This window comes from Podarcis filfolensis, assembly GCF_964270895.1.
Source record: "Podarcis filfolensis genome assembly, chromosome: 10".
NCBI classification, from domain to species: Eukaryota; Metazoa; Chordata; class Lepidosauria; order Squamata; family Lacertidae; genus Podarcis; species Podarcis filfolensis.
In genome coordinates this window covers 66,502,537-66,530,391 of record NC_139612.1, presented here as the reverse complement: position 1 = coordinate 66,530,391, position 27,855 = coordinate 66,502,537, and the positions used below count along the sequence as shown (strand labels likewise).

Here is a 27,855-nt window from a genome sequence, read left to right as displayed (position 1 = left end):
ATAATAAAATTGCTTGTTCTGACCTTTAAAGCCCTAAACAGCCTCCGCCCAGTATACCTGAAGGAGCATCTCCACCCAGTCACTGAGGTCCAGCTCTGAGGGTCTTCTGACAGTTTCCTCCCTGCGAGATGTGAAGCTACAGGGAACCAGGCAGAGGGCCTTCTCAGTAGTGGTGCCTGCCCTGTGAGATGCTCTCCTGTCAGATATCAAGGAGATAACTCTCTGAATTTTAGAAGACATCTAAATGCAGCTCTGTACAGGGAAGTTTTTAATGTTAGATGTTTTACTGTGCTCAATGTTTTCAATTTGTTAGAAACTGCCCAGAGCAGCTGGGGCAACCCAGTCCAATGGGTGGCATATAAATTTATTATTATTATTATTATTATTATTATTATTATTATTATTAATTAATTTATTTATTATTAGTGGTACTTCAGGTTACATACGCTTCAGGTTACAGACTCCACTAACCCAGAAATAGTGCTTCAGGTTAAGAACTTTGCTTCAGGATGAGAACAGAAATTGTGCTCCAGTGGCACGGCGGCAGCAGGAGGCCCCATGAGCTAAAGTGGAGCCTCAGGTTAAGAACAGTTTCAGGTTAAGTACGGACCTCCGGAACAAATTAAGTATTTAACCTGAGGTACCACTGTATTATCATCTCTCTATGACCACATCCAAATAAGGAATTCGTAGCCCCTTCCTTGACTTCTTGCTGCCCAATGCAGTTATTTTTACTCCAGCTGACATATGACTTGTCAAGCAGATGACTTTGCAGCACACGAGCACTGGGTTCGTGTTCCCATTTCCTATTCCCATTGTTTTCTTAGTTTTACGAACGGGATTTTGCAGTCTGCCATCCTGAGTACCGTGGCTGCAGCAGAAATCTGCTTAAATAAATAACATTAAACTATCAGAGATTATTTTGGCCACTTGCCCAGAAGTTCCCGGAACTACTTCTCGGACACGCTGGCGAGAAAACACGACTCTGGAACACGACACTTAATTCTGCCTTAAGGTACAGGCCAAACTGAGACAGCCGAATTGCAGAAAGAATAGCACTGTAAAGTGACACGCCGGTTCTGCTCACCTGACAGTTTCGAGGAAGGCATCAAAAGGACAACTTCCTGTGTGGCTCTTGCCAGGTATGTGAAACAGAGAAGCAGGTGTGCAACAGTGCTGGCTAGAAAAGAATCCTAGTACTGTATTAGAAAGGGAGCAACTAGCGCAAGCAAATTGCCTTGTCTGTTTTCTGACAGCAAAGAGCAACCAGTAGCCACGGCAAAAAACAAGGGCAATTTGAGGCTGCAATGATAAACACATTTGCAATAAGTGAGACTTGCCTCTGAACAAACTGACTCAAGGTTGTCTTTCTTCAGCTACAAAGGACAGGCTCAGCAAGAAAACTTTCCACTGCCTGTGAAAATGTGGCAACACTTGCTCATTAGAAGCTTTAAGCTATTTCTTACATTCTGAAGGCAGCTAATAAACTGTGCACGAGTTTCATCTGCAAAGAAGAAAAAGGAGTGTCTTTAATTAAAAGAGAAAGAAATCAATGTAACTTTTTGTGTGTGTCATATGCTTTTCATTCCAGGTGGTTGACATGCAAAGTACAAATTTAGAACAGTTTAATCTTTCACTTTCGCTTTTTACGGTCACATAGGGAAACAGACCGTTCTAGCTCCTTGCACTCTGCATATCAGATTCATGCAAAAGCCTTACAAGAATTCAAAGCAGTTCTGAGCAACCTGCCCATCTGAAGGAGCGACTCAGCACCAGACACAGCTCTCCGCGAAAGCAGAAGAGGGAAAGCTCTGTCGCCACTGCTTTTCAGTTGCAAGTTTTGAGGAATCTTCTGGAAGCAGTAAGCCATTAATCCACTCGTTTTTAAACAGCCTTGTAGATCCAGATTAAGGGACACGGGTGGTAATGTGGGTTAAACCACAGAGCCTAGGATTTGCTGATCAGAAGGTCGTGGTTCGAATCCCTGTGACGGGTTGAGCTCCCGTTGCTCGGTCCCTGCTCCTGCCCACCTAGCAGTTCTAAAGCACGTCAAAGTGCAAGTAGATCAATAGGTACCGCTACGGCGGGAAGGTAAACGGTGTTTCCGTGCGCTGCTCTGGGGGGGGGGGGCGACGGAGGGATCTTTGCACCACGGCGCCGGATATACTTAAGACGGCCTTAACACCTTACGCAGGGGTCCAAACCCAACTGAGAGTGTGAAAGTTAAGGAAGAAGCCTAAGAGGTGTTCTAGGGTGCAAAGCCGGATTTAGGTTTGATGAGGCCCTAAGCTACTGAAGGTAATGGGGTCCTTTATATGCCCAGCTGTCCTTGGTCAACAACAAATTGTTGCTTTTTTTGTGTGTTAAATATATGCTATATTGTAATTTATGGGCCTCATAGGTATCTAAAGCCATTTGCACATAACATTACTTTTATCAAAGTAATTTTTGAACTGAAATACAATTAAGAAGTAGGCTAGCAGGCAGGGCCCATTACTTACACCAGGCACCCCCAAACTTAGGACTACAACTCCCATCATCGCTAGCTAACAGAACCAGTGGTCAGGGATGATGGGAATTGTAGTCCCAAAACATCTGGAGGGCTGAGTTTGGGAATGTCTGACTTACATCTTAGGAGCCTACACAACACAAAACACTGTTGTTATGTAGGTTTTATTTTATTTGTTTTTTATCTTGAATTTTGGAAATGTACATCCAGTTGTTGTTTTTCTTTTAATTTTTTGGGGGAGTGGGGCCCTAAGCTATAGCTTGTTTATCCTAATACGTAGATCCGGCACTGCTAGGGTCTAAATGCAAACCTGTTTGAGATTTGGATCTCACAACTCTGGGAATTAACCCTGAGAAACTTATACCCAGGAGAGTTGAGCAGACAGGAAAAGCGCTAATTAACAATCAACCTGACATCACTTTATTACATCAACGCAATATGGGGACAGGGGCACAGGTGGCACTGTGGTGTAAACCATTGAGCCTTGGGCTTGCTGATCGGAAGGTCAGCAGTTCGAATCCCCGCAACGGGGTGAGCTCCCGTTGTTCGGTCCCAGCTCCTGCCAAATTATCAGTTCAAAAGAACGTCGAAGTACAAGTAGATAAATAGGTACCGCTCTGGCAGGAAGGTGAACGGCGTTTCTGTGCGCTGCTCTGGTTTCGCCAGAAGCGGCTTAGTCATGCTGGCCACATGACCCGGAAAAACTGTCTGCAGACAAACGTCAGCTCCCTTGGCCAGTAAAGTGAGATGAGCGCTGCAACCCCAGAATCATCCACGACTGGACCTAATTGTCAGGGGTCCTTTACTTTTAATATGGCGACAGGCCTCCAACGATGCATGGCAGCTTGTGGAATTATACTTTTGACTGGAATGTTAGATGTACCATATTTTTCAGTGTATAAGACATATCCATGTATAAGACACTCCCCATTTTGGGGCACTCCAAAATAAAAAAACACTCATCAGCACTACCCGTGCATAAAACGAGCCCCAATTTTAAACCTAATTTTTTGGTTTAAAAAAAAAACCCTAGTCTTATACATGGAAAAATACAGTAATTAAATAGAAATGTGCTTTTGTGGGGTGGAAGGTGGCGTGGTTCAATATACAGTTATACCTTGGAAGTTGAATGGAATCCATTCTGGAAGTCCATCTGACTTCCAAAACATTCAGAAACCAAAGCCAATTGGAAGCCGCAGAAGCCCCATCGGATGTTCGGCTTCCAAAAATAGTTCATAAACCAGAACAATCACTTCTGGGTTTGCGGCGTTCCGGAGCCCAAACATTCAACTTGCAAGGCGTTCGGGATCCACGGTACAACTGCACATTGTTGCTTCTTGTATAAATGTGTGACAACAACAAATTTAAGAGAATGATCTCTCACACACAAGATGGCTTGCTTGTGTACTTTATGTGGGTTTCACATGGGAAATATGTATGGACCTTGCAGGTGGACAGGAAATTTTTAACGTGTTTTCTTTGGGTGTGTATGTGTTATTTCTTGGTCTTCCAGTTCTGTAAGCGGTCCAGCAGTCTCAATGTCCCAGATGCACTCCAGAAATTCTTATTCGTCACTGGTGAAAGGTATTCAGTATTTTGATGTCACCGGGGGCTTCAACCCTTGCAAGCTCCTTCTCACCGGAAACCAAGCTTTCCCTGTGTTGGTGAGTACAAAAGGGCATGTGCTAATAGCCGCATCCTGGTATGGGGCAGGCCGGATGGTGGTGACGGCGCATGAAGCCATGCTGCAACTGCCCCAGTTCCTGCCATTTATTAGAAATAGCCTGGAGTGGCTCAAGCCATCCTCAACAGCAGAAGTGGGCGTCCATCAGAACATGGCCACTCTCTCTGATCTGCTGCTCAGGAATTCTGTTCAGGTGCATCCGAACGCCAGGCTTGGAGACTCCTTTGGGGTCTACTGTATCAATGCCTATGACGACACACAAGCTAGCAGCCTTGCTCAGTTTGTAGAGAGAGGCGGGGGTCTACTCATTGGAGGGCAAGCCTGGCATTGGTCCTATCAACATGGAAGAGAGAAGGTGCTAGCTGAATTTCCTGGCAACCGGGTGACTGGCATTGCTGGAGTGTACTTTACCGCTGATGTGGGAGACAATGGGGTCTTCCCTGTGCAACAGGATATACCAGAGGTTTCCCCAAGCCCTGAGTAAGTATACCTCTTTATCTCTATTTATTCTTCTTGGGAGAAAAGACAATGCTACAGTCAAACTTTGGTTCTCGAACAGCTCCGTTTTCGAACATTTCAGCGCCCAAACGCCAAAAACCCGGAAGTAACTGCTCCGGTTTTCAAACGATTTTCAAAAGCCAAACGTGCTACACGGCTTCCGTTTTGAGTTTCCCTATTGTATTGAGGCTTCCGCTTTCAGTTGTCAAATGTTTCGGAAGTCAGTCTTCCAGAACGGATTACGTTCAACAAACAAGGTTTGAGTGAAAATTTGTTTGAAGTATTCCGTCCCTGATATCATGTCACAATTTGGGATGACCAACAGATAGACCCAGCAAGATTCATTATGGGTAAATTACTGCCCGCCCCCCCCCCCGTCTGTGTATACTGAGAGGAAGAAAACCATAATGAATCTGCCTGCCCCAAATAATCAGAAAAGCGAAAACTTATCCTAGCTGTCAGATGCATTATGGGCCCTTAAGCAATGCCAAAATAATGACAACATACACACCCATTTTTTGTGTGATAGAATGCGTATAGATCGCATAGATGTTCTTTTAAAGCATAAATCTATCCTAAGTATAAATTTGGGGGTGGGGAACGACCTACCTGCCACATAAATAGGTTATAGCCCTCAGCAGGGCTTTTTTCCAGCCGGAACTTGCCGGAACTCAGTTCCAGCACCTCTCAGGTGGGCTCCATTGCCATTATAAGGGCAGCAGTGATGGTGCTGGAAGTGAATGACTGTCAGACTTTGAAAAGCTGTTATCAAGGTCATCATTTGCAGATATTCACAGACACACGCCAATTCTCAAACAAATTCAGGTACAGAGAACCCAAGGCTGGCCAGTTTATTTTGACAATTGAGGGAAAACCTAATCAAGATGTTTTATAGATGGTGCTTAACTCCTACCCAAATAGCTAAAATGTATAAGACAAAAACAAATCTGTGCTGGAGGTGTGGTAAAACAGAGGGGACCTGTGAAAAAATCAAAAGCTTCTGGAACGCAGCGTATGACGAGCTTAAAAAAATGTTTAAGTATAACTTTATGAAAAATACAGAAGCTTTTCTACTAGGGATAATGGACACAGGCACAGCAAGAGATTCCTCTATGCCACAGGAGCGGCAAGGATCCTAATTGCTAAAAACTGGAAAGAAGAAACTGTGCCAACAAAAAAGGAATGGCAAGATGTTGAGTATATTGTACTGGCTAGATTAAGAGAGGCAATTAGAGATCACACTAGACAAGAGTTTCAAAAAGCATGGGGAAAATGCAGAGAATACTTCACAAAACAGTGTTTTGATTAATGTCTGCAGGAGACTTTGTGGATATTTAAGTTATAATTAGAAAAATCTTAATAATTATTCATAAAGGAAACAGTTTATAAGAAGTAAATAAGGAGGCCAGATACAGGATAAAGGAAGTCTTTTATTTGGTTGTTTGTATTGTTGTATGTTATGCTCACTGTATGTTATGTTCACATTTAATGAGGGTAGATTTGTGTATTGGGGGGTTTGTGTTATGTTCTAAATAAAATTCCAATAAAATTAAAATTATGGCATTGCCATTATAAGAGAACAACGGAGGCGTTCATGGTGAGTTCCGGCCCCTCTCTGCACAAAGAAACAGCACTGATCCTCAGGACGATGCCCCAAATAAAATTGGCTTCTAAGCACCAGTGCTGTAAGCTCTGTAAGTAGGGTGTTTTTGAGGCTTTTGCTCCCCTTATTAAGAGACACAGGTTTCACTCCAAAGTTTTCGTGGGAAATAGTGAAGGATGAGCCATCCCCCATGCTCTCTTCGGATAAATTAAGAAATCACCTAAGTTATTTCATAGAATCATAGAGTTGGAAGAGACCACAAGGGCCATCGAGTCCAACCCCCTGCCAAGCAGGAAACACCATCAGAGCACTCCTGACATATGGTTGTCAAGCCTCTGCTTAAAGACCTCCAAAGAAGGAGACTCCACCACACTCCTTGGCAGCAAATTCCACTGTCGAACAGCTCTTACTGTCAGGAAGTTCTTCCTAATGTTTAGGTGGAATCTTCTTTCTTGTAGTTTGGATCCATTGCTCCGTGTCCGCTTCTCTGGAGCAGCAGAAAACAACCTTTCTCCCTCCTCTATGTGACATCCTTTTATATATTTGAACATGGCTATCATATCACCCCTTAACCTCCTCTTCTCCAGGCTAAACATGCCCACCTCCCTTAGCCGTTCCTCATAAGGCATCGTTTCCAGGCCTTTGACCATTTTGGTTGCCCTCCTCTGGACACGTTCCAGTTTGTCAGTGTCCTTCTTGAACTGTGGTGCCCAGAACTGGACACAGTACTCCAGGTGAGGTCTGACCAGAGCAGAATACAGTGGCACTATTACTTCCCTTGATCTAGATGCTATACTCCTATTGATGCAGCCCAGAATTGCATTGGCTTTTTTAGCTGCCGCGTCACACTGTTGGCTCAACCTGAGCTCCCTCTGCAGTGACTGCCCTTCAAAAAAGTAGGCGTTTTGTCCAGTGTTCAAAAAATAGGGTAGAAAAGCTATTTTGACACATGGCTCCTGGAAAGTCTAGCAACCATTTTGTCAAGGGTGACTCTTGCTGCATTGAGAAAAGAGGCACTTTCTTACTTGAGTCGGGGAGGGAGGAATAGCCTGCACCCTCAGCACCAATTTTATTCTTAAGCCTGAGTCACCACACATGGCGAAAAGACTCCTTGAAGCTTTTGCATTCTGACAATCTTCAGCCTCCTGGCTAATTCTGAACGCTGGTTTTGTCCGAATCAATCAGGTCGTTCAATGGGCTTACGAATCTAATAAGGACACACCAAATAGGATGGAATAGCTCCATTAATTGTTATGGAGGCGGCAGAGACACAGGAAGGATGGTCTTTGGATGGTCTTGGACTTTGGTCCAAGGGCTGGGCAAGCTACGTTTTACCCCACTGAATTTTTTCTCAAGCTAACTGCTGCCTGGGTATTAATATAGCAGAGCTTAACAAGTATATGCAGTTGCACCTTGGATCCCCAACACCCTGGAACTCAGATGTTTTGGCTCCTGATCACTGCAAACATGGAAGTGATTGTTCCGGTATGTGAATGTTCTTTTGGAACCTGAACATCTGGTGGGGCTTCTGATTGGCTGCAGCAGCTTCCGGCAGCCAATCAGAAGCTGCAGTTAGGTTTTCAAACGCTTTGACAGTTGAACGGACTTCCGGAACGGATTCCGTTTTACTTCCAAGGTACAACTGTACAGGGAAGAGCCAAAGGGACTGAAGTCTGGTAAGATTGTACATTTTTAGCAAGGTTTCATGGGGAATTACAGATGGACATTGTTATGTACTGAAGTTCTCACCCTGGGCCAGCAGGGGGATACTGTAGTTAGTTTTCACTCAGGTCTACATATGCAAATAAGGGGCTGAAAGTGACATTCAGTGATTGGATAGTTACAGAAAATGGTTACTGTTGCCTTCTAGTGGAACTCTATATAAGCAGGCTGGCTGAACCCTTCAGTTCAGTTCTGTTCTGGCCTGTGAATAAACAAGAGCTGTTTGAAGAATCGCTGTGTCGTCTGATATGTTCACCCACAACTTAACAGATATTGCAGGTGCAAAGCTCATGCTCTTTTGTCCTCTCAGATACACCTGTAGACCAGCATTCCCAACAGTCCAGGCAGAGTCCAGAAAATCTTACGAATCTTTAGTGAAAGGTATTGAGTCTCTGGCTGTCACTGGGGAGTTCAATCCTTGCGAGCTGCTTCTCACCGGAAACCAAGCTTTCCCTGTCCTTGTAAGTACCAACGGGCAAGTACTAATAGCCGCATCCTGGTATGGGGCAGGCCGGATGGTGGTGACAGCTCACGAATCCATGCTGAAAATGCCCCAGTTCCTGCCATTCATTAGAAATAGCCTGGAGTGGCTCAAGCCATCCTCGACGGATCAGATCGGTGTCCACCAAAGGCTGGATGCCCTCTCTGAGTTACTCCTCAGTAGCGGTGTCAAGGTGCACCCAGATGCAAGGCCTGGAGACTCTCTTGGGGTCTACTGCATTGACGCTTACGATGACACGCAAGCTGATGACCTTGTACAGTTTGTAAAGAGAGGCGGGGGTCTGCTCATTGGCGGACAGGCCTGGTACTGGTCCTATCAACATGGAAAGGAGAAAGTGCTGGCTGAATTTCCTGGCAACTGGGTGACCAGCGTTTCCGGGGTGTACTTCACTGCCAACATGGGAGAGAATGGGATCTTCCCAGTGCAAGAGAAAATGCCAAAGGTTCCCTTGATCACCCAGTAAGTGCACTATTTATTGTCTGTTTTATTTACATATGTCTAATGCATACTTTTTTCTTGGTTTTATATAATTTTAACTTGAACTGTTTCAAACATTAAAATAAAAGGTTCATTCAAACCTTTGGACCTCCTTTTCTCACTACATCGGTTCCATATTTAAAATAATGTATTCTGCATCTTTTACCCTTATCCATCTATTATATATCTATAGTTACCATAGTTAATTCCACATTACAAGTGTCATTATATCCCTGCCAATGATTTTAACTGTTTATAGAGGTCTTTTAAATACAGTGGTACCTTGGGTTACAGACGATTCAGGTTACAGACTCCGCTAACCCAGAAATAGTACCTTGGGTTAAGAACTTTGCTTCAGGATGAGAAGAGAAATCGCACGGTGGCAGCAGGAGGCCCCATTAGCTAAAGTGGTGCTTCAGGTTAAGAACGGTTTCAGGTTAAGAATGGACCTCCAGAACGAATTAAGTTCTTAACCCGAGGTACCACTGTATATTAAAAATTTACTCCATTCTTTTAGGAATACTTGATCTTCCTGGTTTCTGACCTTTCCCATCAGTTTACTTTCATAGGATGCAATCAAGGCGGCGTGAAGCAGACAACTGTAAGAAAATAACACCTATAAATATCTGTAAAACATAATTAAAGACATCAGTAAGACATCAGCTGATAGTGCTTGGTTAAAAAGTGGAATTCGTATTGTGAAGGCCTGTCTAAACAGATCAGTTTTCCGAAGATGTCTCAAAGAAGGTGTCTACTGGCAGGGAGTTCCACAGGGCAGGGCCTGCCACCTTAAAGGCTCAGACCCTAGTGAAGGTCGACTGGACCTCAGAGGTGTGTGGGATCGCCACAAGTGAAGCACTGGAAGATCTGAGTGATCAGATTGTAGTGACTCAGATGGAACACTGGGCCCTAGTTGTTTAGAGCTTTGGTGAATTAATACAAGAACATTGAACCCAGCCTGGTAGCAAATCACCACCCAGGGCAGCTGTCGCAATAGCCAGGTGACATGCTGCCAGTAGCCTGCTCCTGAGAGCAGTCTGGGTGCTAAATTCTGCACTAGCTACAGCTTCTGAACCAGATACAAGGGCAGCCCCATGTAAAGTGTGTTACAGTAATCAAGCCTTGATGTTTCCAATGCGCGGACCACTGCGGTCAGGCTGTCATGATCCAGGAACAGAATACCACCCCCAAGACATTTAGTATTTAAACTTAGTATTAAGTATTTAATCTTAACACTGCATTTGTTTGTCACGATTTGGCCTTAAATTCCAAGGCGCTCCATTGTCCTATTAGACCACAGAGTTGCAGGAACCTATTGGGAGTTGGAATGTCTGGCTCCAATATATCAGGCAGAGCCAAAAGTTCATTAGCAAAGAGAACTTTTGACTAAGGATTTTCAGCTTCATTACAGGGAAAAAAGCTTCAGAAAACTTAGCAGATAAGGGTAGGAAAACAAAAGCCCACTGAGCAGATGCTTAATTTTACTCTTTACTATTAGAGTGACTTTTTAATATTGAATCAGATTGTTGCTATCAAGGTTTGGTGTTTTATTATGTTTTTATATGTGTTGGAAGCCACCCAGAGTGGCTGGGGCAACCGAGCCAGATGGACAGGGTATAAATAAAAAAATATTATTATTATTAGCTGCACATGAAATTGCCAAAGCAATGGCTTTGGTTTCAATTCAATGAGCCTCCAAGTGTTGGGACCCCCAAGATCATTGGCTAAATTGAGAAGCCTTGATAGAATCCAAAACATTAGGAAGGGGCTGAGTTAGGCAATAAATGATTCAAATGATCCCACAGGAAGTTATAACCTCGCTTAAAGGATTATCTATTCTTTTTTTAAATAGGCATGGATTAGACATTGAGGGTGACTTAAAAGCTCTTCTGAATGGCGTGACGACCTTCTGTTTTAAAGGCATGATCCCTTCTGACCTGCTTATCCATGGGAATCTGGCATTTCCAGTGGGCATAACTGATTCTTTCCAGTGCTTTGTTGGAGCTGCCTACTACGGCAGGGGACGTGTTGTGGTCTTCTCCCACGAAGGAATGCTCAACAGACCATCCATGAAAACTTTCCTCCTCAACGCCATCAACTGGGTTACTGATAGAAAGGGAGGGAAAGTTGGCGTCGGAGACCAATTGAAGGAACTTTACTCCATGCTAAATCAGGCTGGGATCCCTTGTGAGCTAACCGATCTTAAGCCTGGCTTGAGCGTGTACTGCTGCAACGCCTACAGTGACAAAGAGAAGGAAAGAATCCACAAATTCGTCTCTGAGGGAGGTGGTCTCCTCATCGGTGGACAAGCTTGGTACTGGACTTATCAAAATCCCACCGTTTGCGCCATTGCACAATATCCAGGAAACAAGATACTGAAGAAATTTGGAATTGGGATCACCGGGGGGTGGATCAACCTACCTGGTGAAAGCTACCCAGCGAGACAGGCCGGTGCTGTTGCTTCGAGCTATCACTTCCGCAAAGCGCTCTTCCAATTCAAGGAGCACATTCGGAGCAAGCAAGCTCTGCAACCTCCATATTCCTCATGGCTCAAGAAGCTAGGACAAGACTGTGCCACATTCCTGAGCATCCCAGCTGCCAACTCTCCACCTCTCTCCTCGGTCCATGAGGAAATGCTGGAGCTGATCAAGCTGAAGTTTTTTCAGCCAGAACTCACCAGAACTCAGAGAATAATGGAAGCGTCCATGCTGAGCTCCGGCACCTCTTCTTCTAGAAAAATTGCACTTCTCTGCGGGATTTCTGGTGTCAGGGCAAGCAACCCAATTGAAAGCAACTCGGATGAAGCCTTTTTAATTCAAATGGCATTCCCGCTCTACAACAATTTACCACATTTCCAAGACGCAGTGCCCCATCTGATTCAAAACCTTCCAAGCTATCCCACAGCACCTCCTCAAGTCATTCAGATCAATGGAATAAATGAGGGTGAGAGATTTTGTTGCTTTAAACCAGTTTGTTACCACAGTATTTCTCCCTCAGGTAAATCTGTTCCTTTCAGCTTGTCTGATTTCCTCATCTGAAAATGGGTCGTTTTGTGAACTTGGCTCAGAACTCATTTTTCTCAGTTCCGGTCACGTTCCAAGTTGCAGTACAAAGCATCTCTCTCATTTATTAACAGTTCTCGCAGTGTCATAGGAGCCCCTGGCACATTTAAAGTGACGGGGTTGCACACATTGGCCTCCCCGCCCTGCCATTCCCAGGAGCAGCCAGTGAGGAGGGGGCGACCTTGCCCCTCCTCATCTCCCAGCAGTAGCTTTTCCACTGGCCAGGTGGGAGGGGAGAGGGGGCAAGGTATGGGAATGTTCAGGGATGAAGGGGAGGATATATTGTCTGATTATAGCCTTTCCAACTTGTGTAAACAAGTTCACAATTTAGCAGAGTAACATTCCCCTTTTTAAACTCGCAGCGGATGTGTTTGCTCAGGCTCGCTAAACCCTCTATAATAACCGTCCTGGTAGTTCCCCCTTATTCCCTTATAAAAGATAAGACACGACACAGTCTTCTATAAAAGTATAAAAAGAGTTTACTCACATTCTGTTCACAATAGGATCCCAGAAGGCAGACTTAGCTTAGAAAAGTAACATAATCTGGAAACTACCGTATTTTTCGCCCTATAGGACGCACTTCCCCCCTCCAAAAATGAAGGGGAAATGTGTGTGCGCCCTATGGGGCGAATGCAGGCTTTCGCTGAAGCCTGGACTTCGCGCCGGTCTCCCGAGGGCTGCGCAGAGCCGCCTGCAGTCCTGTGCTTCGCGCGGCTCTCCGCAAGCCTGGGGAGACTTCCCGCTGGGCTCCCTAGGCTTGCGGATAGCAGGCTGTTCTCGGGGCTGGGGTCGGGGAAAGCTCGGGCTTCCCCCGCGCCAGCCCTGCGCCTGGGGGGGAATACAATTTTTTTCTTTATTCCCCCCCCCCAAAAAAAAACTAGGTGCGTCCTATGGGGCGGTGCGCCCTATGGGGTGAAAAATACGGTATCTCATAAGACAGTCCCTTTGTCCTCTCTTGGTTGGAGAGCATCTTTGGCTAAGCAAATGTTGCTTCTTCGATGCATACAGTCAAAGAGAGATGGCTGCTCTGCCCTGTGCCTTTGTCGTTACCTGCACGGGTGAGGCCACACCCACCTCTAGTCACATGCAGAGGAAGTCTGTCCCAGCCCAGAAGGAAACAGGAAGTTTACCTGCTGGCTGGACAAACATTCCTCCCCATGTGTAAACATGTTCACTCTAGGAATGTTGTACTTGACTGCTCTTGTGCTTCATATCCCACACAAGGTACTGGGGAGAGGCTGGGGCTGTGTGGGCTCACCAGTGGTCAGGCATGCACAGTCCTTCCCCCCTTCCATAACTTGACATGTAGGAATTAACAAGCAGTGGATATATTTATAGTCCTTTTATTGCAGCATCACGTTGCAAGCACAATCACACAGCTCTGCACAAGGAGGTCAGTTGGCTGGTCTAATCCGACTTCCGCAGCATTTTGGGCACCAACAGGAAGTCCGTCCCTCCCTCCCTCTGACTCCTTTGCTCTCTGATACATTCGGACCTCCGAGTCCGTGGTTAAGGGCGGTCCCGCATGCTCTCAGTAGATGTCTCAACTAACTACCCCTTCCCTTCTGGTTCTTGTCATTATCTCAGAACTGGTTAACTCCTCCCTAAGTCATTCAGCTTCTCTCTTTTTCCTTCTGAACATGCTGTGGACAAGGGGGGACAACTCTACCCCCTCCAGCTCTCCATCGGAGAGAAGCTGGTCTGCCATAGAATGTACCCCCCAGTCTTCGCCTTCAGACCATTCCCCGACACCAGCAGGAGAAATGGATTGGCCACACTGGGGTGCCCACACAGCCCCAACCTGCTGCTTGGAGGCCAGGTGTGTGGTGGGGCCTCTTGACATTGGCTGTTCCTGGCTGTGACACAAAGGAGCCACATTAGGCAAACATGGATTTGTGCCCACATTTGGCTGAAATGTGTGCATGCAGCGCATTCATTCAAGAAGCAATCCTGATTATTTAACCCGGATAAATGAAAATATCAAGTAAAAGGGTTTTTAAACAAACAAACAAACAGTGAGAGGGCTCTATAGAACAGGCTTCCCCAACCTTGGCCCTCCAGATTTTTTTTTGAGACTACAATTCCCATCATCCCTGACCACCTATGATTCACCTCCATGTCTTTCTTTGGCCTTGCAGGAGACGAAGCTTGGAGAAGCACGGGCCTTTATGTTCCTCCGGCAAAGACCATCAGTTTACTCTTTCCACCCAACGCCATCAGTGCTCAGCTGCAGGTGATGCTTTTTAAAAATCAGTCAGGGCTGTGATTACACCCTTGAGGGGACAACTGGGTTGAAACAAATTAGCTCCTCCATCTCCTTAAATCTCTCAAAAGGATCGGAACCAGGCTGCTGGGAGGAATGGGGGTGGCTGATCATTTCCCCTTGTGCTGTTTTCTTAGTAACCCTTCTCCCTCCCGGTAGATTTCCCCATCAGAATAGGTGCCTGGAAACACTCCCCTGGGGAGAGACTTGACCCCATCCCCTCCTCCCTAGCCAGCATTTCTGATTGATGTGTTATATTCCACTAACTTTTACTACTCAAGAGTATATCTACTGAAATCAATGACCGTGACTGAGGTTCATTATTTCCAATGGGGCTACTCTGAAAGAAAGTTTGTTGAATACAAACCTTTATAACATTGGTATTTTACAAGAATAATACAGCACAGGATGAGGTGGTTTACAAGGACAGGTGCAGAAAAATGCACCTTTGGGAGCCAAGCGTAGCACAACCTGGCCCCATCCCCCAGCTGAAGGGTGTTACGAAGTCTACCTCTTTGACCGCCAGGCTCCATCTCCCAACGTGTTGTCTCTGCCTCCCAACTCACCAGGCTCCATTAATTTCAATGTGGCTACTCTGAGCAAAAGCTAGTTGAATACAACCCTGCATATAGTTAGTATTTTATTCATTGATTTATCTGTACATTGGGTTTTGACGGGATTGTTTTATTATCCACTTGCTATGGGACCTACAACTTTTACTTCTTTTTTTACACCTTTGAGCACCAGCCTGCACTTCCCAACATGCCAGTCCCTCCCCCAACTAACCAATCTCCACTTACTCACAGAAGGACCTTCTCTGCTACCTACGCCCTTATCCCACCTCACAAGATTGTTGTGAAGATTGCGTGTGATTACAACCGAATTGTATCATGCAGTCCCTTAGATAAAGAGTGGAAAGAAAGGCAATCGTTCCTTGAGTCTTCAAAAGTATTTGGTGCCTTCAACAGCAGCAGACCTTATCAACTGCCCCTTGGGGTTAATATTTTGCACCACCTGCTGGTTGAACCCAGTGTCTTTTACTACAGGTCCAGATTGGCTGCCATTCCGATGACCTGAGCAACGCTGAGAACTTGCTGCGTCCTCCTGTAGTGATCAGGCGGTTTGAAGTTACGAGTGAAAGAATGGAAGTCTCCAGCTTCTGGGGCGGCCTCTTGTACATCGTGCTGCCAAAGAAGTCTTCCGTGGGCAACATATCAGTCACTGTCAAAGGGGCTTCACTGGCTCCTTATTTCAAGCATGGTAAGGGGGCTCCCTTTGAAAGAAGCAGGGGAGGTATTTCGTGAGATTAGAAATCTGTTTGATTAAGATGTGCAGGAACCCAACTGCATCATTATGTTCTCGCTAAACAGGGCTGCCTTCAGATGTCTTCTTAAGGTTGTATAGTTGCTTATCTCCCTGACTTGCGGGTCACGTAACTCCATACCTTCCAACATTTCTCTGATGAAAATAGGGCTGTCCTAAGGAAAAGGAGGGGGACGGGGTGGCGCTGTGGGTTAAACCACAGAGCCTAGGACTCGCAGATCAGAAGGTCGGTGGTTCAAATCCCCGCGACGGGGTGAGCTCCCGTTGCTCAGTCCCTGCTCCTGCCAACCTAGCAGTTCGAAAGCACGTCAAAGTGCAAGTAGATAAATAGGTACCGCTCTGGCAGGAAGGTAAACGGTGTTTCCGTGCGCTGCTCTGGTTCGCCAGAAGCGGCTTAGTCATGCTGGCCACATGACCCGGAAGCTGTACGCTGGCTCCCTTGGCCAATAAAGCGAGATGAGCGCCGCAACCCCAGAGTCGGTCACGACTGGACCTAATGGTCAGGGGTCTCTTTACCTTTACAGAAAAGGAGGGCCTTCTGTGACCAAATCAGAAACCAGGATGGCTTCTGTAAATCTGGAACCATCTTTGGAGGTTCAGGCATTTTCTAGATTATGCCACATCACACCCAACTACATAATGAAAAATAAAGCCCACTCGGAGCAAGGGCAAACCTTCCTGAATCCATCTGCCCTTTCTCTGGAGGTATCATCAGAACCTGACGCTCCTCATAAACAATATCGTCAGGAGGGCGCTTATTGTGGGGATACACTGACCAAAACCCCTCCATTCCTTTTTTCCTTTCTCCACACTAGAATTTGCAGTTAATTGTCATTGTTTTTTCAACAAAATAAATAAATGCATTTAGGTGAAATGAGCCTATCCGCCTGGAAGGACACTATCCGCCACTACCCTGCTCCCTGGGCTGAGTTAGAAACGGAGAACATCATCTTGACAGTGGCCTCAGAGGACGTGCGTGGAATGGACAATCCAGGGGTCCTACTGAACACCTGGGCCCAGATGATGAGAGCAGTGGCCAAGTTAGCAGCCATCCCTCCCTTTTTCCCCAGACCAGAAAGGATAGTGGAAGATGTCCAAATCTCTGCTGGTAAGTACAAACTTGTTCATATACAGGGAAGTGAAAACAGTATAGTCTCCAATCCATTTTGCACAACCCTCCAGTCTTTAAATAAGAAGCCACCGGGATCTATAAAAATATCCTCAGAGATGCATCTGAGCTGTAAGCTTGTATTGGTTTAAACCATCATGGCTTCCACAAAGAATCATTGGAATGTGTGGTTTGGTGAAAAGTTGGCTAGAGGGACTCACCTGCTGCTGAGGGCCTGAAGGGCCTTGCCTTCCTCCTTGGTAACTGATGTTACCAAGGGAGGCCAGCATGGGGCTTGGAATCACCACCATTGAGGGCTGAGGGAGGTACGGCAGTGGGAACAAATATTATAAGCGAAGGGCTTTGAGATATGGATATGCTCGAACCCCTTCCAACCTGCGCCCCATCCCGAGGGATGAAGGTAGGGTGAGCAGGATTACCTACCTCTATCTTTGGTGTAATGCAATGCCAGGTCTATAGGCAACAAAACCGCCACCCTGCGAGACTTCTTTGCCTCGCAGAGGGTTGATCTGGCTTGTGTGGAGACCTGGGTGCGCAAAGGCGAAACAGTCACCTTGTGTGAGATGGCACCCCTGGGTTTCTCCACCCTTCACCAATCGCGAACTGTGGGCCGGGGGGGAGGGGTGTTAATCCGGGAGGATTGCCCTTTCAGGGCTCTGCCAGTGCCATCGTTCACTGGCATTGAACGTGTTAGCCTGGTGTGAGGCACCGAGGAGAGCTTGGCTGCCTGGCTGGTGTACAGACCACCTAGCACACCAGCAGCCACCCTGTCAGGCCTACTGGAGGTGGTGGCAGGCTGGGGCTTGGAGTTCCCTAACCTATTGGTTTTTGGGGACTTCAGCGTCCATGCAGATGCCACCCACTCCTCACAGGCTCTGGACCTCGTGTCTTCCATGGCGACACTAGGGCTCTCCCAATTTGTTTCAGGCCCAACACATCAAGCAGGTCACACGCTGGATTTGATCTTCAGTGCAAGTATAGATATGATCATGTCCCCCCCCCCCACTGTGGAGGTGCCATGGTCTGATCACCATGCTCTGAAAGCCAGGATTGACTCCCCCCCTTGGGTGGTGAGCCTATTTGGGCTTGCCCATGAAGGCTGAAGGATCCTGATGGATTCCATCAGGCCTTGTGGGACCCTGCTCCCCCTGGCGGTTCATTAGTTGAGCTCGTCAAGGGTTGAAATAACTGGCTCTTGGTAGCCATCAATGAGATCGCATCCAGGCGCCCTCTGTGACTCTGCCGAAACTGGGCCTCTTGGTTTACCGAGGAGCTCCGGAAAATGAAATGGGACCTCAGACAGCTAGAGTGAGTATGGTGGCATGCTTGCGACGGAGCCTCAAAAACATCCTATAGGACGTTTATAAAAGCCTATGAGATGGCAGTGAAAGCTGCTAAGAAGTCTTACTTCTCAGCTTCCATTGCATCTGCTAACTCCCACCCGGCACAAATTTTTAAATTCAAACATTGAAACAGACGAAACAGTACAAGTAATTAAAAAGAATGTAAGTAGGAAAAACACCGGGTTCAGGTGGAATTTCAATTAGGTATTATAAAATATTATAAGTGGTTATACTTCCAATCCTTAAAAAGATTATGAATAATATACTAGAGAATGGAAAAACTCCAGAATCAAGGAAAGAAGTCTTAATAATTTTAATACCAAAACAGAGAGCAGATCTGACAAATACCAAAAACTATAGACCAATTTTATTATTAAATTCAGATTACAAATTTTTTACAGGAATATTAACAAATAGACTTTAAAAAGTACTGAATATAATAATGACAAACAGGCTGGCTTCCTGCCAGGAAGACAACTATATAACAACACAAGAACAGTAAATATTTACTAGAATATTTGGAGATGAAATCAAACAAAAGAATAGCAATGTTGTTAGTGGATGCTGAAAAGGCTTTTGATAACATTTCACGGGATTATATGTTAAAACCACCGAGGATCAACAAATAGGATCAACCGCAACTGTATTCAGGTTGAGAGTACGCCCTGCTTGCTGGTCGGGGCGTCTCATTCACTGAAAAGAGCAGAAGGGGAGCGGTGGCAACGCAGACCCCTAAAAAGGCTCAGAAATAGAATTCTGAGCCCCAAAAGTGTCACGGCTAAAATGGCCGCTGTTTCTTTAATGCTTAAAAAAGCTGGGTTAGCATGAGTATATATAGAGTGAGAAATGTTAATTTGATGTTGGGTTGGTTGGTTGGTTAGTGAAAGCTGGTAGTGTTGGTGTGTACAGTTTGTCAGTCGCCTTTGCAAAAAGACTTTTAAGAATAAAAGCAGAAAGTACTCTGCAAGGATACTATTCTCGTGGACTCTTTTGTGCCGACAAGGGTCTGAGGACCAGGTTGAGGCAACAAAGGGAGGTCAGAACCCTTTTTTTTTACAAACACTGACAAAAAGGTAGATGGAAGTCTATAACTAAAATATGCAAGGAGATTCAATCCATATGGAAAAGTACCACATCCAAGGAATGCTACTATACAAATGAATCGTGTTGAACAGTATCTAACACAATATATTGAAGTATTTGTTTTTGTATTGTATTTTCTTTCTTTTTTCCTTCTTTTTCTTTTCACATAGGTTGAGATGTATGGTTTCAAATATTTGATATTATTTGCCTTTTACAGAGGTTACCAATGAAGTATTTGTAAACTATGCATTTATTTGTATGTTTGAAATCAACAATAAAATAATAATAATTTACCCATATATTTTTAGTGCAGAGCAACATCTGCTAGCAAGTCCCATTTTTAAGCTCAGCATCTTGGAATCATGTAGGCATTGCCTTCGGAAAAACATGGATATTGCCGCAACTCAAGTTATTTTCAAACTAAGGATACAGTTTAAGTTTTATTATACTTTGGTTTTTTTTCCAATTTTTTTTATGAGTTTTCCAAATTTATAACAAAATTTCAACAAACATAAAAAGAAAGCATCAAAAAACAAACATTTATCCTAACTGTAATAATTCCATTTTTGTTATCATTGTTGGGTGACTTCCTCGAATCCCCCTGGCTGAGTTTCCATATGAATTAATAGTAGCAGTTTTCCAAAGCTATTTTCACATAAAATTCACTTGGCCAATTAACATCTTTCTTTTCATTTTGACTTTTATCCATAGTATTCTACAACATCACATATTTAAATCCTAGACCAATCTGTTACTCACAAGTATTTCTATTTAAGTTATCTTAACATATTTAATTAAATAATCTTTAAATTTCTTCCATTCCTCTTGATACTCCTCCTCCTTCTGGTCGCGGACTCTTCCAGTCAGTTCGGCTAGCTCCAAAAAGTCCATCTTCACCTGCCATTCCTCCACTGTTGGTACTTCTTGTAATTTTCAATTTTTGGCCAGCAAAATTCCCGGTTGGCCCCATAAATCACTGTGAATCATTTACTTCAGCAATTTTAAACACAGACACAGAAAGCAACCCCCATGGAAATCAGATTTTCTGTATGTTAAAATTCCAATAAAAATATTTTTTTAGGGAAAAATAACCACACAGTACAATACATACACAAACCACAGTACCTTATTTGTTTTAAAGCTGAGGGAAAAGATGCAAGTGATTTATCTGCAAATGATTTATTCCGCTTTCATGGAGAAGCATGCGTCTGTCTTACAAGTCCCCCTTGTCCCAACTCTCTCGCCAGGTGGGATGCACTCTGGCTACCCAATCATGGCTAACGTGGCGGCGTCAGAGGAGATCACAGATGTACAGCGCATGTACACCAAAGGCACTTGGGGCCCGATCCATGAGCTGGGTCACAATCAGCAGAAGGGTGGGTGGGAATTCCCCCCACATACCACGGAAGCCACCTGCAATCTCTGGTCTGTTTACGTCAATGAAACTGTGCTGAACATCCCCAGAGAAATAGCCCATCCAGAGCTTAAACCAGACAGCAGAAAGAGGAGGGTGAAGGACTATATTCAAGGCGGAGCTCAGCTGAAGGACTTCATGGTGTGGACTGCACTGGAGCCTTACTTGCAGGTACATAAAGAAGCTGCTCTATAGTCAGACCATGGGACCTTTTTTAAAAAAAAAAACAACCCTTCTTGCTTTATACTCTGCCAATGAAAGCCCTGCCCTTTGTTCCTTTCCCTTGGAGCACTCAGAAGTCGCTTTCAAAGAGTCAATTGACTGAAGTAAAATAATTATTTATTTTGCCATGACAAAAATGGTACAGACAAGCTAATGCTCATTGCCTGCCCCAGCCTCTCTGGGCTTGCCAGCCTTTTTTATACCCTCTGGTATGGATGATCATTTGATTTCCCAGGAAACACGTGATTTACGGGAAATGGTATAGAATTTAGCTTTTGTTTCTCCATATTTGGATCAACTTCCTTATTTCACGTATTTCCAGCCCCTCCTTCCTCCTGTTTCAGCCTCCCTCCCTCTGGGGTTACAATAACACACATTCAACCTTACTCTTTATCTCTACCTGCCAGACATTCCTGAGAGAGGCCTATTTTCACTGTAACATCTAAGCAACAAGAAAAAGCCTTGTTCTTCTGGCTGGTGTAACCCGCCCCCCCCCCCCTTAAAGGAAGGCGTTTTGGGATAACATATGAGAGAGAAGAAAATGCTTCAAAGAGTTTTTGGGATCATATATAGAACATTTTAATGGCCCTTCACTAGGATTATCAGACAGTCAAATTCTCTCCAGCTGTCAGCTTATATCTTCTTTTTATCCCAAAGGACAACTTGACACAATTGTTCCTAACATATATCCAAAAGAAGGAAACAATGTCCAAAGTCAGAGTCTCTCTGTTACCAAATCTCCATGTCTGTAGGCAATTCTTTTTCTCCCATTCACAAAAACGTCCCTTCCAGAGCCTGTCCGCAGAAATTGGAAGCTGACTTCCCACTGGGCCTGTTTCGCCAAATTAATTAATTTAAGCCTTATTTCTTTCTTTAACAACTTTATTTGGCTTTTACCTCTAATTGGAAGTGTTACCGGAAAAATCCGAGGGCTCCCTTGGACAAAAAGTAAAGACACCAACCAGAGTAACTTGGAGCAAATCAGCAGCCTGTAGGCTTGGCCTTTATTGAACTGTTGCAACAGGGTGTTCCCCTCACTTGCAGGAGAGAGTAAAGACATAGAAAAATGGTGTGCAAGACCTTATAAAAACTTTTGAAATTCCCATCCTGTAGGTCAAGCCCACCCCCAGAAACATCATGCATACATTACAGAAAGGAGGGGTTGAGGGAGGAGTTGTGGTGGTAACCTGAGTGTCCTGTCACCTGGCTGGTTGAAGACAAAAGGTAGTCACAGTTTCCTGCCCCCTGAGGGAAGATCCGATTGTCCTTTATTCCAGTCCATGCTGAATCCACTCCCATATGCAAGTTCTTTGTGATCTTGATTGTCTTCTGTCTAGGACCATCAGGGTTGGCATAGGAACTGGGCAGGGCTCCTGTGGATGTGCTGGGCTGGCCTGTATCAAACCTTCCCCATTTTGTAGTCCTTCCTTCATGGAGTAAAATAAAAGTGGAACAGTGCAAATCCAATGTATGGTTGATTTTCTATGAATTTATAACAGAAGTGTAGCGTATGTAGTGAGTGTGTGTGTGTGTGAAGTTTGTACAAACTGAACGATGGGGGGGTTTCCTGCTACAGTTCCCCCCTTCGGAGATAAGATTGCAAAGGTGGCTACTTTGCAATCCTTTTCTCCGCACAATTTAAGGTGGTAAATATTAACCTGCTATTCTCCGTCCCAGATGCGTGTGTCCATGTGAACCTGAAAGGGACTTGGATGTCATGATTCTCAAGGATATTTGCATAGAAATATAACAGTGTAACAGTGCACATAGTTAGACATAAAATTAATATTTTGTTGCTCAGTTACTTGTGGTATTCTAGCACCTTGGAAGAAATATTTTCTCAATAGTGGTCTATGCTTTAAATTTAGCAGGAAGGTCCACTAATGACTGAAAAATGCAGTTTGCTTTGTCCCCCGCCATTTTTGTGTTCTCAGATGTCAAGGTAGCTCTTCTGCGGTCTCACACCGGCATGGTGTCACAGTAGTGGCAATCCCTGGTGAATCCACTTAGGGCTTTCATATTAACCACGTTGCCTGGCACTCACCACAGCTGGCACAGGTTTGGACACGTCATGAGAGAAATGTCTTTGCCTTGGCCATTCTATGGGATTTTATTATTATAGGCTCTGGTATTTCAGTCATGGGAAGTTGCTCACTTGCACTTTAAGGACCAAAAAGCTAATTGCAGCCTGGATACACTTGCCCAATTCAAACTGAGTCAAATTTGAATTTTTCTTGCCCCATGGTTCTCAACTTTTCAAACCAATCTGTTAAAACAAAACCATTCTTACAGGGCACTTGTCCAAATAAGTCAATTTAACTCTATAAGGGATTATTCCTGCTAAACCAAAGCATATACACCTTCCTGAAGCTTCTCCTTGGTAAAGTGAGTTTTAGCACATTTTAAAATGGGTAGGGAAGTTGGCAGAGTGGCAGGTGAAACAACGAAATGTGGTTATAAATTTATCGAATTCTAAACATTGGGCTACACAATAGCGTGACCCATTAGAACGCATAAAATGTATGAGAATCCTCCACTGGGGTGTAAGGAATAAGACATTAAACATAGAATCATAGAATCATAGAGTTGGAAGAGACCACAAGGGCCATCGAGTCCAACCCCCTGCCAAGCAGGAAACACCATCAGAGCACTCCTGACATATGGTTGTCAAGCCTCTGCTTAAAGACCTCCAAAGAAGGAGACTCCACCACACTCCTTGGCAGCAAATTCCACTGTCGAACAGCTCTTACTGTCAGGAAGTTCTTCCTAATGTTTAGGTGGAATCTTCTTTCTTGTAGTTTGGATCCATTGCTCCGTGTCCGCTTCTCTGGAGCATAAAAACAATTACACACAAAAAAATAGCCCCCCCCCTTTGTGGAAATAATCACACTGTTAGACACATTTCACATAATACAAAACAAACAAACAAATTAAGTATCAGTTGCATATCTTGAGACAATTGTGATATTTTACTCATGTATCTTCTCAATGCTGGAGCACAGTCTTGAGGTTCAAAAGTGAGAAAATGTCCTTGCAATTCAACTCCTCCCCCCTTTGTCAGCCCCACCTCCCCTTTGAAAGAAATTGCTGTGGCCACTTTGAAAACTTTGGTGTCTGTTGTTGCTGCTGCAGGTAATAGTCTTGTGGTGGCGAAGCTTTTCATTGGATCTGTAGTAACACATCTGTAGAAGTGATATCCTGTAAGGGGCAGGGTTTGGGGGACTTAAAAGAGTTAAAAAAGGGAAGGGGCAAAAGGCAAAAAGGATGTCCTTCAGTTTCCGTGGGAAGCTGCAAATAATAAAAATCTTAACGGATTAAGCATTTCATTCATTCCAATATTATCACATTTCCATATAATTACTGTTATTACTGTTATTATCTGCCAAGTTTGCTTTCCTTCACTTAGTTTGGCTGTGGAAGAAACGAAGGGACAAAACCTTTGTTGATTTGAACACAATTGGCAAGTTATTAAACATTTTGCTTATGTGGGTCCGAGTTCACGTATCCTGTTTTAAAGGGAAATTTTTTATTTCCTGTGAAAATCTCTGTCAGGAATGCTGTTCCTATAATGCACACAAAGCCTGTTATAAAAGTTAAATCCCATGGGGGGGGGGGGGAGAATTAGTCAAGAGTGGAACTCACAGTGGGAGCGCTTTGATATTTACCTGTGAAAAGAATTTGGCATGTTAAGATTTGAAACTTGGCAACCTCTTGACTTTGATGGTCCAGTACGTAACCCTTTTGTCTTATGTAGCCCCTGGAGCAAAGGACACATTAAGGGTGATTTCCCTCAGTGGTTCCAAGTTTTACATAAGGAAATTTGGATAAGTTTCTCCCTGCAGCCCAAGCTCTCCAAACCTCCTCTCCCCCCCCCCTACAGTTCCCCCTCCTTCCTCTCTTTTTTTTCTTTTCCTTTTTTTTAAAGCTGATCTAGCCTCTGTGCATGTGCAGAGTTCATGTCTCAGCAAACCTTTTATACTATGAAAATGTTGAATCTTTTGGCTAAATTACCATTTGAATAAAGGAAATGAAGGGTAAGGAGTCAGTAGTGGGGAGTGGAGGATCATGGGAGGACAAAGGGGAATGCCGTGCAGTGAAGTAGCCGGAATCCTGAAGAGCAGCACTTCATACTGCAACATTTTGTTGCGGCTCTCATTTGTTCCCAGAATTCTCAAGGGCCGGGAGGGCGGAGCCACGTAAGTCATAAATGGTGTAAAACTGATAATGCTTCGGTAGCATAAATAGACACCCAGAGAGACAGGAAAAGCAACGGTGATATATTTTTTAAGTCCTTAGGAAAGGGACTGAATAATTATTATTTTCAGCTGCAGGAGACCTTTGGCTGGGATCCCTACATCCACATCTTTGCAAAGTATCAAGCAATGACCCACATCCCAACTGACAACAGCTCCAAGATGAACCTCTGGGCACGCCATTTCTCTCAAGAAGTGAGCAAAAATCTGGGTCCTTTCTTTAAAGCTTGGGGGTGGCCAATTGAGGAGAATCTCACTCAGGAGCTGGCCAGATCCTTTCCACCGTGGACAGAGGATCCGATGAAGAGGTATGAATCTTCCTAAGGAAGCGAAACCAACGGATTGAAATTGTGCTGAATAGAATATACTTGCAAACCATCAACCAATATAAGCCCCTGCTATAGAACTGTAATCCACGTTGACAGTGGTCAATGAATGTATTCATAATGCTTTCTTCTCCCATTTAGCCATTATTCTCTGTTCAACAGGACCTGAGAATGCAACAGCACTCTCCCCACTTGCGATTCCTAGCAATGGAATTCAGAAACATTAATGCCACTGACCACGGCTAGTAGCCATTGATTGTCCAATTCTCCATCCCCTTGTACATGTGTTTTTTTTAAACATTTGGTATCTGGTTAAAACTATTGTAAGAGAATGTAAACTAATCAACCTCATAAACTGATGGAGAAATGAATGTTCTTGATGCCCTGGAACAACAAAATCTATTATAACATACATGCAAGTTACTATTACCAAACTTTTTTCATGCAGTCGTTGCAAAAACATGGAAATGAATCAAAGTATATATTTTTTTTTAAAAATTGTCATTTGGTCCTTACACGCTGCTTGCTTTGTTCTGCATCCAATGAAGTTCTACTCAGAGTAGACCCACTGAAATTCATGAACCCAAGTTTGTACTCTCAGTTTATTTCAATGAATGTATGCTTAGTACAGCTAGCATCCGATATAACCATTTTTATTGAAAATGAAACTTTCTATGTGTAAATTGCCTGCAGCAGTGGGAAGCACTAGGAGATCTTGACGCCTGGTGGTCCAGAGGCAATTGGATCCACACCTCAATGCTGGACTGAAGACTTTGCAGCTAATAATGGTGCTGCGAATCTCATGGGCGGCTGGGTCAAAATCTAAAGGAGCAGCTTCTAACATGAGGTCTCAGGTCACTCCGCAAGTATGTTATTCGTAACTGGCCAGTAATAATGCCTAGTGGTATTTTGCTGGCTGAGGCAGAAATCCAAGCAGAAATAACAACACATTTTAGGATTATAATACGACAGAATTTTTGGACAGAATTTAAAGTTTATGATTTTTCTATTTGCTTCTGAGGAAACTGAATAGTTCAGTGAAACAAGGTTTGTAGCTGGCATCCCGTTAAGGCTTTGTTCTATTTTAGGTTTTTCTAATTTTTTCCTTAAGCTTTTTGATTTCTATTGCTTAGCTTATTTCCACAAGATAATATTTCTAGTCGATTACTTCTCATTTCAGGGATTTTCACGGTATTAATCTGATTTGAACTGATTTTATAATGAAATGATTTTAGAATCGTATCATTTTACTGTTGTTAGCCACTCTGAGCCCAGCTTCGGCTGGGGAAGGCGGGATATAAATAAAAATTTATTATCATTATTATTATTTATTTCATTTAGTGGTATTTTGCTAGCTGAGGCAGAAATCCAAGGAGACTAACAACACATCTTAGGGGCGGTCCCTGAAAGCCACCAATCAGAAGATGATCACATATGTATCTTATAGGTAAGGAGCGGATTTGTAGAAACTGTCCAGACAGTAGGGGGCGGGAGTTTAAGGGGAAAGATCCCAGCACTCGCAACCTACTCTGATAATATCCAGATTCGCTCAAAGAGTCAGGGAGGGTTTCTGGTTCGTATGTTTAATTCAGAACGTTCAGGGAAAGGGGAGCTGAGTTATGGACACACTTCTGGGGGAAATGGACTGAGAACTCGCCAGAGACTCTCCCAGACCGCCCAACAGAATCAAAGATCCTCAGGTATAAAAGTGTGCCGAGAAACACAAAGTAAAGGAGGAGAAATGGGGAGAACATGTAGTCTACCTGTCTCCTATTGCCCTTGGCAATAACCTTTTCTACACTCCCCCCTGAACCCATCAGGAACTGGATCCTAGTCTGCACCTGGCTTTGGCCAATGGGGATGCAGGCTGGGGACATAGATGTTAGTTTCTATTTTGCCACTGTGCAGCTGCTTAGAGTTACAAGGACTCTGTTTACATTCCTGGGATTCCATACTGTTGGAAGTCTCACGGGAGATGGGAGACGGATGTGACGTACTGGTTTCCTGTTTCCCTTCAGTTGCTCTCTGCTTTCATAGAGAAAGGATGTATATTTCTTTGCTGTCAGCGTAGTAAGAAATAAGGCATAGCGATGTAGCCATAAATCTCATCACTTCCCTGTGCTGGAAACTCTGCTGAACGGGAATGTGCCTGAGGCCTCATCAAAGGCTCAGGTCGTTAATTATTCGTCGGAGGTGATTCCGAACGACTCGGAGGAAGATGAGCTTTTTCAGCTTGGCCGAGCAGAGATCCCAACAATAGGCTGTGCCAGGCGGCAGAGCTGGCAGAGCAGGTAGGCATCCCTCGGATCTGGCCCCTTGCCCACTTAAGCAGCCCGCACCTGGGGCACTACCCGTTTGTTCCTTTGCCGGGTTTCAGCATGGATCTCCGTCAGACTCCTGCGTCGCCACTCCAATCGTCCCAAGCTCACCTCTGGGATCTCC

At 44.4% G+C, this 27,855-nt stretch overlaps 1 protein-coding gene and 1 long non-coding RNA gene across 4 annotated transcripts in view; one reads left to right on the top strand and one right to left on the bottom strand.

Annotated features, from left to right (window-relative positions):
* Positions 1-604: 604 nt before the first annotated feature.
* Positions 605-26,734, top strand: LOC310742871 (TRPM8 channel-associated factor homolog). 3 transcript variants are annotated; one of them, XM_083572593.1, is made up of 11 exons: positions 605-1,146; positions 1,257-1,475; positions 1,701-1,861; positions 4,023-4,673; positions 8,327-8,977; positions 10,848-11,938; positions 14,196-14,290; positions 15,367-15,580; positions 16,512-16,751; positions 20,446-20,783; positions 25,160-26,734. In XM_083572593.1, the coding sequence occupies exons 4-11, from the start codon at positions 4,048-4,050 to the stop codon at positions 25,409-25,411; spliced, it is 3,507 nt and encodes a 1,168-aa protein (XP_083428719.1). In that variant the 5' UTR covers positions 605-1,146; positions 1,257-1,475; positions 1,701-1,861; positions 4,023-4,047; the 3' UTR covers positions 25,412-26,734. The 3 variants fall into 3 exon arrangements, with proteins under 3 accessions (XP_083428719.1, XP_083428720.1, XP_083428721.1); XM_083572594.1 differs by lacking the exon at positions 1,257-1,475 and having other exon boundaries at positions 605-1,142; XM_083572595.1 differs by lacking the exons at positions 605-1,146; positions 1,257-1,475 and having other exon boundaries at positions 1,592-1,861; positions 25,166-26,734.
* The window catches only part of LOC310743180, a 29,975-nt gene continuing 28,507 nt past the window's right edge, over positions 26,388-27,855 (bottom strand). Inside the window, exon 3 of the long non-coding RNA XR_014538859.1 lies at positions 26,388-26,622. This is a non-coding gene — a long non-coding RNA (uncharacterized lncRNA). The remainder of the gene's footprint in view (positions 26,623-27,855) is intronic.